The sequence below is a fragment of the Bos grunniens genome, chromosome 18, assembly GCF_055505025.1.
Source record: "Bos grunniens cultivar Pamir isolate PY7600 chromosome 18, Bosgru_T2T1.0, whole genome shotgun sequence".
In the NCBI taxonomy this organism is placed as follows: Eukaryota; Metazoa; Chordata; class Mammalia; order Artiodactyla; family Bovidae; genus Bos; species Bos grunniens.
In genome coordinates, this window is record NC_141182.1 from 2,793,003 (window position 1) to 2,807,258 (window position 14,256).

The 14,256-nt window shown below is 48.3% G+C and overlaps 1 protein-coding gene across 1 annotated transcript in view; it reads right to left on the reverse strand.

The window, feature by feature from the left end:
• LOC147352931 (heterochromatin-stabilizing protein CFDP1) overlaps nt 1-14,256 on the reverse strand; it is a 107,219-nt gene that overhangs the window by 12,411 nt on the left and 80,552 nt on the right. Inside the window, exon 6 of the mRNA XM_086349922.1 lies at nt 4,867-5,025. Within this exon, the coding sequence (XP_086206048.1) occupies nt 4,867-5,025 (159 nt within the window). The remainder of the gene's footprint in view (nt 1-4,866; nt 5,026-14,256) is intronic.

A 14,256-nucleotide genomic window follows, 5' to 3' on the forward strand; every position in this document is an offset into this window, starting at 1 on the left:
TCTCATTTCTAGAATTTTGTTGCTGTGGTCTAGTGATTCTCAATCCTGGCTGTACCTGAGAAGCACCTGAGGAGTGATTTAAAGATACTGGTATCTGTGATTTTTTTTTTTAATCGAGGTACAGTTGATGCACAATATTATATAAGTTCTAGGTGTGCTGTGCTAAGTCACTTCAGTCATGTTCAACTCTTTGCGACCCTATAGACTGTAACCACCAGGCTCCTCTGTCCATGGAATTCTCCACAGCAATTCACAATTTTTTGGCCATGCTGCATGGCTTGTGAGATCTTAGTCCCTTGACCAAGAGACAACAGGTGTCCCCTGCTGTGGAAGCAGAGTCTTAACCACTGGCCCATCAGGAACTCCCCAGTAATTCATCATTTTTAAAGGTTATACTCCATATAGTTATAAAATATTGGCTATGTTCCCATGTAGCTTATTTATGTTTTATTTACTAGGTTAGATTCCACATATAAACGGTATCACACAGTATTAGTCTTTCTCTGACTTATTTCACTAAGCATCTCACTAGGCATAATATGGGAGAAGGCAATGGCAACCCACTCCAGTGTTCTTGCCTGGAGAGTCCCAGGGACGGGGGAGCCTGGTGGGCTGCGGTCTATGGGGTCGCACAGAGTCGGACACGACTGAAGTGACTCAGCAGCAGCAGCAGCAGCATAATATCCTCTAAGTCCATCCATGTTGCTGCAAATGGCAAACTTTCACTCTTTGTTGTCATGCTGGGTCTTCGTTGTTGCATGCAAGCTTTCTCTAGCTGTGGCAGCAGGGGCTGCTCTTCCTTCGCAGGCTTCTCGTTGCAGAGCATGGGCTCTAGGGTGTGTAGGCTCCAGTAGTTGCAGCACTTGGGCTCAGTATTCATGGCTTGAGGGCCCTAAAATGTGCATGAACCCGGTAGTTGAAGCTCATGGGCTCTAGATTGTGAGCTCAGTAGCTGTGGTGCACAGGCTTACTTGCTCCATGGCATATGGAATCTTTACGGACCAGGGATCAAACCCATGTCCCCTGCATTGGCAGGTGTATTCTTATCTACTGTACCTCCAAGGAAGTCCAAATTTTCATTATTTATTACGGCTGAGTAGTATTCCATTGTGTATATGTACACGTGTGCATGCACACACACTCACACCCTTGACTCTTGATTCAGCAGTGCACAGGGATGTCTTTGTCATGTGAACTCTGGGAAAAACCCAGAAGATACTTGTGCTTGGCCAAGGTTAAGAACCAGAGAAACAGTTCCTTCCTTGGACTAGGGGCTGGGCCCTTAATCAGCCAGCAGAAGCCAGTAAAGGCAGTGAGTGCAGGTGTGGGGTGGGCCCTGGAGAGGGCAGGTGAGAGGAGCTGAAGCAGAGCACTGCAGTCATGAGATCAGCACTGGAAAAACACAATCAGATCCATGGAATCGTCTGGCCGGGGCGGGGAAGGCTCAGAGACGAGGGAAAAGCAGAGAGCTGCAAAGTTCCATGCTCCTGGCTGTTCCCTAACCCAGTTATGTGATTCTCCATTGCCTGAAAAGCCCTCCTGGGGCAGATGTCCTTTTTAATCATCTTGTTTTCGCTTCCAGACATTTTCTTATCTCTCCCTTATCCTCAGCAGCACCACTCCTTACTTTTACAAGACCTCTATTAACAGAAAGAACATTGTCTAACCCATATAATCAATCCTCAGAGAAGCAGTAAAGTGTGGCACACACTGGCAGTTTCTCCGCTGCCTGAGATCACCGGGCAAACATGAGAAGAGGCGGGGCTGAGCTGCCCGGGCTGAATCAGAGAGGGGAGGTTGGGGCGCGCATCAGAGACCTCCGGGTAACACTGACCCCTGCCAGTGCTTTCTCGTGGGCCTTCCTCGGGTGGCTTTGGCACTTCTGCCTTTGTCCTGTGGCAAACCATCTCTGACAGACGAACCCAGAAGCCTGGTAGCTACACAAGCTCATAACGTCATTAGAAAAAAAAAATTTTCATATCCTGATCAGCTTCTACATTCATTCACATAGTCTTGAAACCTAATCTAGAAAAATGACCCCGCCCCCCCAACAAATCTCCCACCTATCTTTATTAGGATTTAGATTACAAATAAACCTGAGCTACTACCACTTAAGCTGGGCTTGAAGAAGCACAACCTGGAATCAAGATTGCCGGGAGAAATATCAATAACCTTAGATATGCAGATGACACTACCCTTATGGCAGAAAGTGAAGAGGAACTAAAAAGCCTCTTGATGAAAGTGAAAGCGGAGAGTGAAAAAGTTGGCTTAAAGCTCAACATTCAGAAAACGAACATCATGGCATCCGGCCCCATCACTTCATGGGAAATAGATGGGGAAACAGTGGAAACAGTGTCAGACTTAATTTTTCTGTGCTCCAAAATCAGTGCAGATGGTGACTGCAGCCATGAAATTAAAACACGCTTGCTCCTTGGAAGGAAAGTTATGACCAACCTAGATAGCATATTCAAAAGCAGAGACATTACTTTGCCAACAAAGGTCCGTCTAGTCAAGGCTATGGTTTTTCCAGTAGTCATGTATGGATGTGAGAGTTGGACTGTGAAGAAAGCTGAGCGCCAAAGAATTGATGCTTTTGAACTGTGGTGTTGGAGAAGACTCTTGAGGGTCCCTTGGACTGCAAGGAGATCCAACCAGTCCATTCTGAAGGAGATCAGTCCTGGGTGTTCATTGGAAGGACTGATGCTAAAGCTGAAACTCCAATACTTTGGCCACCTCATGCGAAGAGTTGACTCATTGGAAAAGACTCTGATGCTGGGAGGGATTGGGGGCAGGAGGAGAAGGGGGCGACAGAGGATGAGATGGCTGGATGGCATCACCGACTCGATGGACATGAGTCTGAGTGAACTCCGGGAGTTGCTGACAGACAGGGAGGCCTGGCGTGCTGCAATTCATGGGGTCGCAAAGAGTTGGACACGACTGAGCGACTGGACTGAACTGAACTGAAAGCCCTTAGCAGAACACCTGTCAGTGTCACTTAAAGGTCTGTATTAAGTGGTAGTTCAGTTCACTTCAGTTCAGTCGCTCAGTCGTGTCCAACTCTTTGCAACCCCATGAATCGCAGCACGCCAGGCCTCCCTGTCTGTCAGCAACTCCCAGAGTTCACTCAGACTCATGTCCATCGAGTCGGTGATGCCATCCAGCCATCTCATCCTCTGTCGCCCCCTTCTCTTCCTGCCCCCAATCCCTCCCAGCATCAGAGTGTTTTCCAATGAGTCAACTCTTCGCATGAGGTGGCCAAAGTACTGGAGTTTCAGCTCTAGCATCATTCCTTCCAAAGAACACCCAGGGCTGATCTTCAGAATGGACTGGTTGGATCTCCTTGCAGTCCAAGGGACTCTCAGGAGTCTTCTCCAAGGCTTTATGTGTCTCATTTTATTGTGCTCCACTACATTGCATGTGCAGATACTGTTTTTGTACAAACTGCAGGACTGTGGCAATTTTGTATTGTCAGATGATTGTTAGCATTTTGTAGCAATAAAGTATTTTTAAGTTAGGTATGTACATTGGGTTCTACATATAATCCTTGCACACTAACAGACTATCAGTATAGTATGAACATAACTTATGTGCACTGGGAAACCAAAAAATCCCCATGAAGGCTTTATTGTGTCATCTGCTTCATCGTGTTGGTCTGGAACTGAACCTGCACACCTCTGAGGTCTGACTGTGCTATATACTTATACGCATGATACACAGATCACAAGTTTTGTCTCACGACAGCCTCACTACCACCAACGGTGGTACTATTACCACAGTTTTACTGGCAAAAGAGCTGAGCCTTAGGGATGCACACGAATTACAGGGAGAGCCCTTGCCGGCGAGGGGCAGGGTTGACCGGCTGTCCGCCGGGCCACGCGCCTCTCTCTGTTGGGGGCCGGGCCACACACGCCTCTCTCTGTTGGGGGCGGGGGGTGCCGGGCCGTCTGCTGGGCCACGTGCGCCTCTCTCTATGACAGGGGGAGCACCGGGCCGACGGCCGGGCCACACGCCTGTGTGTGTGTTGGCGGGGGGCGGGGGGGCGCCGGGCAGTCCACCAGGCCATGCGCGCTTCTCTCTGTGAGGGGTAGGGGCCTACGGGCCGTCCTCCGGGCCACGTGCCTCTCTCTGTGGTGGGGGCGGGCGCTGGGCCCTTGGCCGGGCCACGCGGGTATGCAGGGAGGGAGTGGACTCAGAGCCATGGACCCACTTCTGCAGTCACTTTGTTCTTGGCTCCTTCTGAGGTTCTTAAGAAAGCACTGAAAACCGTTTCTCCTGGGATATGCCTGTGCACAGTTTATGGACATCCTCTTTGTACTGCTAAGTGAAGAGGAGGGTACACGTGATAGTCAGATGCTGTCTGAGGGCTGGTGTGTCACACAGGTTGAAACCAAGGGCGAAGGCCCGCCCGGGCCATGACGACCCAAACAAAAGTCCCACAACAATGTGACAACATCTAGGCGCTCTACTGGCTCTGTGTTTGATGCACTGAGTTTGCCTGGCTTCTCAGAAGACCAAATAATTCGGATGCGGCCAAGGCTGGTATGGTGAGCCAGATCCGACCACATGAACGAAGGAGGCGACTTACAGTTCACGGGAGCCGCACGTCAGCAGAGTCAGTGTGGTAGCCATGCCTGTTCCCCGGTGAGCTGCTGCTCGCGCCCTCCCACCCCCTGCCCATCACCTCAGTGTTTCCCTCGCTGGAGGGACCTGCCCACATGAGAGCAGAGCTTCAGCAACAAAGCAGAGCACTCACATTTTTCATTTCACCGTGAAAAGCTCCCGCCTACTTACGTTGGGTGGTGTGTGTACAAAGAGCTCTCCCAGGGTTTCGAGGGTTTCAGAGGAACAGAATGTGCTGGTTCTTACCCCTCCTTCCCTCGGTTGTGGATGGCTAGCTCTTCGCCAATGCCCTCTTCCTCCTTGAAGCTCTCCCAGTCCAGCTTGGACTTCTCTAGGGTGCTCATCTTCTGCTTCTTGGCTCCGATTTTCCCCAAAAGGCTGCTCATGCCACTTGATCTTTTTAACCTATGGAAAGCAAAAACATGAAACATGTAGCATGTACAAGCTCTAATCTCCTGATTAATGGTTTTTCTGACTGGCATGGGGCTCCCTAGATTCAAGCTACGCATCTTAATGGAAGCCATGTTTGCATCCAGGGTACTTCCTCTCTGGTGGAGAACACAGTGAAGAGACCAGAATTCTAATACGCTTTTCCTGCTTAATACCTCCAACCGCTCTAACGCGCTGGGGATAGGAGATCCTAAAGACCTCTCTTTGGTGTGTATGACGGACAGGCCTCTGCCTGCAAGGAGGGAGAAGTCCAGCATGACTCAGTCTTGGTTTTAGAATCACATGCCGTGGTTCATATTTCAACTTGAATCATGTGACTTTAGGCGAGTTATTTAACTATCAATACATCTGCCTCGGCTTCCTAATCCACAAAATGAACACTCACTCACAGGGCAGTATATCTCTTCTACGTAAAGTGCTTAAGACAGCACCTGGCACAGAGCAAAGGTGCAGCGTGAATGTTATCCACCCTGTATCACTGTCATCATCTGTGCACTAAAGCCCCAGGGAATCCTTTCAGGACAACGAGAACCAGATCCCAACACTGATGAGCAAGAAGTCATAACAGCTTTGAAAGACTCTTAAGATCGTTTCCTTTCAACTCCTGTGAGTCAGGACCCTGGTTTTTCCCAGGAGGTGGAGAACATTCCTCACCCCGAGAGCAAGGAATGTACAGCCTGTGCTCTGCTTGCTGGTGATGCTATCATGGACGGCGGGAGAAACCCTACATGCCCAAGTTCAAGTCCTGGCAGGTCGCATGTTTCCAGTCAATGTTAAATGTGTGAGCTCAAATAAGCAAAACAGACTGCAGCTAGTAAGAAGGTTCTACAAGAAGGAATTACAGAAGGAACATGGCTTTTGGTCTCTTTAGAAAGTAAAACAAGTTATATACCAGCATACAGAAAATTAGAAATCATTTTCTGCTTTACTGGGATATGCAACAGAGTTAAAACATTTTAAAACTCTATGAGCTAACATCACAAGGCCTACTGATAACACTGGTAATAGTACCCTCACTTGTCTAGAAGGCTAATTCTCCAAGTGCTTTTCATAGCCATTTTCTCATCTTATTCTCCCTAATGCCTGTGAAAAAGGAGCACCAAGTCTCAGAGGTGGAGGAGGAACCTTCGAGGTGATCTTGACTCACCAACTATTCTGAAGTCCCACGTCCCTGCAGCACAGTGCTGGGGAGGGACGGCTTACTACCTCTGCCCTGGAGAGAGGCGACAGGCCAGTGTCCACAGTGAACACAAGACTCTAGGGGCTGGACAATTACCTTCCACATTCTCATTCTGTTTATACTGGTGGAGGGGATGTTAGCTTCCCTGTCGTGGTCATACCCTACTATATGCTGTCAGCTTAAGATCAACTCAGAAGAGGCTGGGCAGGCGTCACTGTCCTCACTTTGAGTTGGACAAATAAACCAAGAGTAGAGAGGTTAAATGATACAGAAAGGTCAAACCAACAGCAGATGCAGATCCAGGATAAAACAAGGCTTTTCTGGCCCTCAGTGTAGGGCGCTGTGCTCTCACCTCGAGTGTGTGTATTTACTTGAGAGATTTTCTAATGGCTACTTTGTTCCCAATTTGCTTATGAATTTTCCAAACAGTTTTTAATGAGCTTTCAATTCATACTCAGATAACTCAGTCCCTACAGCAGTCTCTCCATCCACACACAGACTGTATTTTACCAGGAACAGAGCATGAGTGTGTGCTTGGTCACTCAATGATGTCCACCTCTGTGCAACCCCATGGACTGTAGGCCACCAGGCTCCTCTGTCCATGGGATTCTCCAGGCAAGAATACTGGAGTGGGGTGCCATTTCCTTCTCCAGGGGATCTTCATGACCCAGGGATTGAACGTGTGTCTCCTGCATTGCAGACGGTGATATTTTACCAGGACAGAGCATGAGGAGGGATGAGGAAACTTAATACGGCTCCAATGTTTCCACTTCTCACCTGCTGCACTATACTGGCTCTCAGTTTTTTCTCTCACCTGGATAATTCAGCAGCCTCTTCACTTGTCTCCCTGACTTTTATCTTGTCCCATCACGGCATTGATTCTATTAATATATGCTGTCTTCAGAGTGAGTTTCCTAAAATACAAATCTTATCACATCTTTCTGTTTAAGTATCTCCTCCCTGACCCCCAACTGCTCTTACGATAAAGTCTAAACGCCTTCACTCTTGAAGTTCTTCCTGACCTTCTCTCACCACATCTCCCTTTGCAGCCAAAGCTCCAGCCACACCATCCCGACCGTGCAGTTTACCTCTCTGGTCTTGTCTCAGCTGGGAAACCACTTCCTGCATGAGGCTTTCCCAGCCCTTCCCGCACTCTCTGGATTAGACACTTCCTGCTGGAGCTTCAAGAGCGCCCCGGTTCTCTTCCGTCCCAGCCCTGCTCCTGTACACGTGCCTGAGGGACTCCACTCTCAGCTGCGGCCACACCAGTCAGCTCTGAGGACGCTCAGGGCCACTGCTGACACCTCACCAAAACCGCATACCTGCAGGCTTCTCGTTTCTGGCCACAGGGCCTCCTCCAACCCTGTCCATGTGTCACAGGCACTGTGGTGGAATGACTGTGGGGAGCTGGTGGCTAAGCGGGCCAAGCTCTTATGCTCACACAGGCGGCTGCAGGAGGCACACTTGAATGCTCCTCAGAAGTCCTGGTGACGCGGAGCCCTTGTGGCCTTGGGCACACACACACGCCTGTACTGGCTTTTCCCTCTCCCCGGCCTCACCTCCCCCGCTCCCTCAACTCTTGCTTCTTGAGACGCCTTCCCAAATAAGCTACCTGCACTCAAAGCCTTCCCCAAGGTTCTGCTTTGACGGGAATCTAACAAAGATGCTCAGGAGAAACACGACTTGCCCTGTGCCAGCTCTGTATGGTGTGGACACTTCAGTTCTGGGTTTCCAAATCTTCCAAATCTCTCTCCAGCACGGGGATATAGTTGCCAACAGCAACAGTGTTACCTGGACCACAGAACCAACTAGTGGGAGAGGATTAGAACTTTTTAGAATAAAAGGTATTCAGAACACTTCTAAATTAGGAAATTCTAAGTGGAGGAAACAGTGTCAGACTTTATTTTTTTGGGCTCCAAAATCACTGCAGATGGTGATTGCAGCCATGAAATTAAAAGATGCTCACTCCTTGGAAGGCAAGTTATGACCAACCTAGATAGCATATTCAACAGCAGAGACATTACTTTGCCAACAAAGGTCTGTTTAGTAAAGGCTATAGTTTTTCCAATAGTCATGTATGGATGTGAGAGTTGGACTGTGAAGAAAGCTGAGCGCCGAAGAATTGATGCTTTTGAACTGTGGTGTTGGAGAAGACTCTTGAGAGTCCCTTGGACTGCAAGGAGATCCAACCAGTCCATTCTGAAGGAGATCAGCCCTGGGATTTCTTTGGAAGGAATGATGCTAAAGCTGAAACTCCAGTACTTTGGCCACTTCATGTGAAGAGTTGACTCACTGGAAAAGACCCTGATGCTGGGAGGGATTGGGGGCAGGAGGAGAAGGGGACGACAGAGGATGAGATGGCTGGATGGCATCACCGACTCGATGGACGTGAGTTTGGGTGAACTCCAGGAGTTGGTGATGGACAGGGAGGCCTGGTGTGCTGCAATTCATGGGGTGGCAAAGAGTCGGACACGACTGAGTGACTAAACTGAACTAAACTGAAGGGGAGGAATTTCCACTTACATTTGCCAATCAGTTCTCAGCAACTCAGGATTCCCCATTTTATCTGGGCAACACCATGACTTTGTACACATCTCTTCCCCTTAGCCTACAGCTCTGATGGCGTTACTAGAATACACCATCTTTTCAACAACAGGAAAATGATTTTTGCACATAGCAGTGAAGAGGGTGCTAGAAAAGGAAAACAGTCACAACCCCCCTTTGCCTTGTTCACCAGTAAACATCAGCAAAATGTCACCTGTTCTATTACGCTTTATGGAAAAGCTTCCAGGTCCGCCTGCACAGGATCATTAACACAGTGCATGATTTCCTAATTTGATGGCCTCAAAAGCAAAATTACCCACCTTTTATTTGAGGCTAAAGCAAAGTGAACCACACATTTACAGCAGTAGCCGAAACACTTGGCGGCCTCATCACTGAGACCAGCACCTCTCCTGGAGTCTGGCACGTGGGGTCTCACATCGCTTCCCATCTTGAAACAGGGCTGCAGTGGCACAGTCCTGGCGTCAGTCCATCGCAGCCTTCAGGAAGGCAGATCGACCCTGACCTTGGCCCCCTCTTTGCTGCAAAGGTTCATCCATCAGGCTTTCAGGAAAGCTGAGGCAGGCAGCAGCAGATAGCTTCTGGGCTGCGGCTGGGAGCATCTCTGCCCCGCTGGGAAATGCAAAGCATGCCGTGCCCTACACGCCCCACCTCACAACAGCGGCTGGGCTAGGAGATGGTGAGCCAGCACTACGTCCCACAGGCACTGAGCAGCTGTGTACTGGGCAACCAGGGAAAGGGGAGACTCCTAATTCCCTTGCTGACCTCTCTGCTGTCAGCAGGAACCCGAGCAGCTTCAGGCATCACAGTTTGTTCTGGATCCTAAGCCATAAGGGCAAGAGACTACCAGAAAGTTGGCTCTGACAGCTCAACCCCTTCCCCAGCTGCAGACTTTCCAGTCTTGGTTCCAAAGTGGGGTGAGCTGTGTCACAGAAACCACATTCAAGAGAACCGTCACCCACCTTTAGAGGCCGAAGCTCACAGGGGGCCTCTGCACTTGCTCCCTCAGAATGCATCCAGAATGTTATATTCAGACGCGTCCAGAATATTGCTGCCAAGATGTTTTCCACGTAACGCGTGACATTTCAACCACCTCCTCCTGCTCTGCTGACCTAACGACCATATGCTTGGTGTGAACACTAGTCCCATCTGAGGAGCATGGCCAGTTGGCCTCTGTGCCATCATGGTGTGGCTGAGTGCGCAGCGTGCTGGTGAGAGACCCTCACTAAGCCTTCGCTTCTGTGCGTTCCGTCCGCCCCCCATCAGTCAGCAATTATCGCAATTCCCGTCCCGCCACGCCAAGCCTGCTGACCTGCCCCAACACCAGACACCAGCCAAGACCTCACAAAAGAAGATTCAGAACCTCAGAAAAGTAAAAAGGATAAAAGGGCAAAACGACTGTTGTCTTTTTCCTTTCTGAATTCAAAGTTTACAGTGATAATCTGCTAGAACTTATGCTGCCTTTTAGCCCCTGAAATGTAGGTTTAACAAAATTCATTGTAACTAAATGATAAAGTCTATCCTGTTAAGTCTATTATAAAGATATTAAAGTAACATGTTTTCTTTGTTCCAGTCCCATGAACATGGACACAGATTCACCCAACTGATCTGTTCCATAGCAAAAGCATTGCTTTATCTGGCCATGTTCAGTGAAGCTCTGTATCCTGCTATTTATTTATAAGATGTACTGGAAAGGAGTTGGAAAAATAACTTCTTAAACAGAAATAGAAAGGATGACAGGATACAGCAACTGGTTCTCAAGAAAGAGTGGGAACATCTTTCCCATGATCTTTAAAATCAGCCTCAGGCGCCCAGTGGTCCCACAGAATAGAATTTGAGGTTTGGGAATGAATTTAGAGTCCATTCGTTCATTGGACACATCCGACAGAGATTATTCAGAAATTACTGTACACCAGACAGTGTTCTTGGAACTAGGGTTTGATACAAAAATATATAAAGCATAATTCCTGGCTTCTAGGAGAAAATCTGGTGGAGGAGATGATTATACCAAAAAATTGTGACCAAATACTATTAGGGCACGAAAGAAGGAGCAGCTGAGAGGCCGGCTAATGCAAGCTCTTTGTTTTAGAGATGCGTTAACTAAACTCTAAGAAGGTTAAGAAATCTGCCCAGGTGCACAGTGAGAGAGAGACCTGGGTCAGCACTCAGTGCTGTGATCACCCTGCTGATACGAGAGATGAGGACAGCTCACCTTTGGCCATCCCTTCCACACTCCAGTTTCACTGCTGATTTTGGGGGTTGGGGGAATATTCTTATCTTCCCTGTTGTCCTGGAGCTCACTGTACACAGGACCCATGTTTACTCATTCTTGGCTCACTCAGCATCGTACAAAGCCTTGCCATGGCATGTGATCACTACATGTTTAATAGGATTTGACAGTGGGCAAATGAATTTTCTCTTATAACAGAAGTTTTTAACACTACATTTGAACCAACAGCAAAGAAAAGGAAGCTCCAAAATTGAACCAGCAAGGACAAGGTCAACACAAGTGCCTGGGAGCGCCACTGACTCCACCTGGAACCGCCACGCTCACAGCCCAACTCAAGTCTATGCCTTCCGGCTCACAACTTGCGTAACCACTAAAATGCAAATTATTTGGAGCTAAGATTTCTTGGCAGAGATAAGCAGTTTCCTTAGTATTTGGCATCTGTTTACAAGGCAGGAGTGGACTTTTCGCAGCTCACCCATGGTCTAAGAGCCATACAAAGGTCTGGAACTGGCATGGTTCTCCCTGAGAAATGCAAAGAAGGTTTATGATTGAAACTCTTCAGTGAGAGCCGTCTGCCTGTTCTCTTGCAGATCATCTTTGGATTAAGCTGAAATCCCTAAGAATGAGAAGTAAAGCCCCAGTCCCTGGGCCAATTTCACTCCCCACCTGTGCAAGTCTCTAAGTAATCTTCCCAAAGCCCAAGACCAGACGACTCAAGGAAATGGACTGGAAGCCAGTGGCACATTAGGAAAAGAGTTTAAATCCCATTCACTTCCCAACATTGTACTGCCAGTATTCTATGGGACATTGGGCGCAGTGAAGTGGAAAACTAGAAATACTGACATTGATACACTGCCAGCCAAAAAAACAAAAAAACAGAAAAAGAAAAAAGGCGTCTACCAGCAAAAGGTGAAATAAAAGCTGGCAACAAGTAGCAGTTTTTGTACAAATAGAAAACGGTGTGCTAACTCTGTTTTATTGATCTTATGCCAATCCAAGAGTAAAAGGAAGTTAAGTTTTGTCTGATTTGATTTCAGCTGCTCTCCATCTTTACAGCATGTCTGTGAAAGCTAGGTGATGATTTTGGTAGCAAAAGCCCTGAATTCTAAGCTCCTCTGCTGCTGCTGCTAAGTCACTTCAGTTGTGTCTGACTCTGTGCGACACCATAGACAGCAGGGATTCTCCAGGCAAGAACACTGGAGTGGGTTGCCATTTCCTCCTCCAATGCATGAAAGTGAAAAGTGAAAGTGAAGTCGCTCAGTCGTGTCCGACCCTCAGCGACCCCATGGACCGCAGCCTACCAGGCTCCTCCATCCATGGGATTTTCCAGGCAAGAGTACTGGAGTGGGGTGCCATTGCCTTCTCCGTAAGCTCTTCTAAAATACTTTATTACAGAAAGCCCTTTCCAACTTTTTCTTCCCTATCTGTTAAGCACAGGACTGTTTTGCTTGCTGGGAGGACTATTTTAGCTGACTTGGTTCTATTTAAATGAGCAGCCCTTTCTACAGAAGACACACCATCCCTCCACAGTCAGCTCCTCAAAGCAGTAGGAGTCCTGTAACTGCACAGTCTCTGGTCTCTCTTATGATCAAGGTCAAGTATTTCTGAGACAAGTAACTTGTGGCTGGAGACTCTCAAACAACACTGAAATGGACTTATTCTCTGGGACAGCTAACTGAGCAGCTGGGCAGCAGTTTATTAGCATCATATGCCAAGAGAAAGTTAATGCCCCTCTTTGTGAAGCACAGTCCTCCGCTGGTCTATTGTTCTGCTGAAACCAGCTCAGTGGGCTTGGGACCCTTGGCACAGAAGGCAATTGTTTGTTTTTATTGTTGTTTGTTTTCATTAATCTGCCTAGTTCAGACCTTTCAGGGCGGGTCAAAGTTAGACAAGCATTAGGAAAGAATGGGTCCTTTTCCACACCAATCCTTGGCGCACATGAGGCCTTTGCAGTGCTTAGTTCACACACTTCATGCAGAGAAAAATGCTGTATGAAGATGTAAAAGGCCTGCGTTGTCAGGCGGGTGGGTGAGCTCTAGAGCACCCAGTCCGCTCCTGCTTCTGTGAGATGGAATGTGATGGCACAAGGAGGCCAACGTGGTCTGCTGAGAACTTCCCCTCAACTTTCCAGTTTCAAAATGTCAAACTGACAGAAAAGTTGAAAGCAGAGAACAACTATTTATCTAAATACTCTTCACTGCAATAGCGTCTGCCTCCAATGTGGGAGACCTGGGTGCGATCCCTGGGTCGGGAAGATCCCCTGGAGAAGGAAATGGTAACCCTCTGCAGTATTCTCGCCTGGAGAATCCCATGGACGGAGAAGCCTGGTAGGCTACAGTCCACAAGTTTGCAAAGAGTCGGACACGACTGCGACTTCACTTTTACTTTAACATTTTGCCACATTTGCTTTCTCTCTCTCCTTCTCTCTATATATACACATTTTCTTTTTTGGGGGGTGATTCATGCCCCATCACCTCTAGGTGTAAGAAAGTCTCCAAAAAGTGAAAAAGCAGTCTGGAGAAAGGCCAGGGGTTATGATCATCAGCAGGGTCCTAAACTAGGACTGCCAACGGTGAGCACAGAGTCCCTGGCCAACACAGAAGCATTCACCTTGATATCTGGATTCTCTTCTCAAGGGTCAGAGGCCCGGTGTGCAGAGAGTTAAGCAAAGTCAGTGCAAAGTCAGTGGCAAAGAAAAACCCTTTGGGCTGCCCACCAGGCCTTGAGGAAATGATACTTTTCTGTTTCCCTTCTCCTTTGTCCCACTCCCATGTGGTTTCATCTCATTCCCTGGGAAAGAGATAATGCCACATCCCTTCCTGCCTCTGCTCTGGAACTTCCTTCCTCACACCATTCCCATGGCGGGGCCCAGGGCGGGCAGGGGAGAGCTGCCACCATGTTAGAACAGTTGGGGCCTGAAGCAGGCCAGGGGGCTCTCCAAGGAGGAAATGTTCTATTTACTGGGAGTGAGGATTATGCCTGGGGGCGGGAAATGGAGGCCTCTCCCCAGAGGTGCTGCTGTTGCTTTAATTTGCATGATCAGGCGCAGCTGGGGAGAATAATGTACTGACCAACACAAACAGACCATTTACATTTCTGAGACAGACTTTTAAAGAAATTATTAAATACAGCTCCTAACAAAGCCCATAATGGCATTTTTCTTAGGCAAACCCTGGGAGCTCAACTGAGGCAGGCACAGCTTGTTTTCCAGACA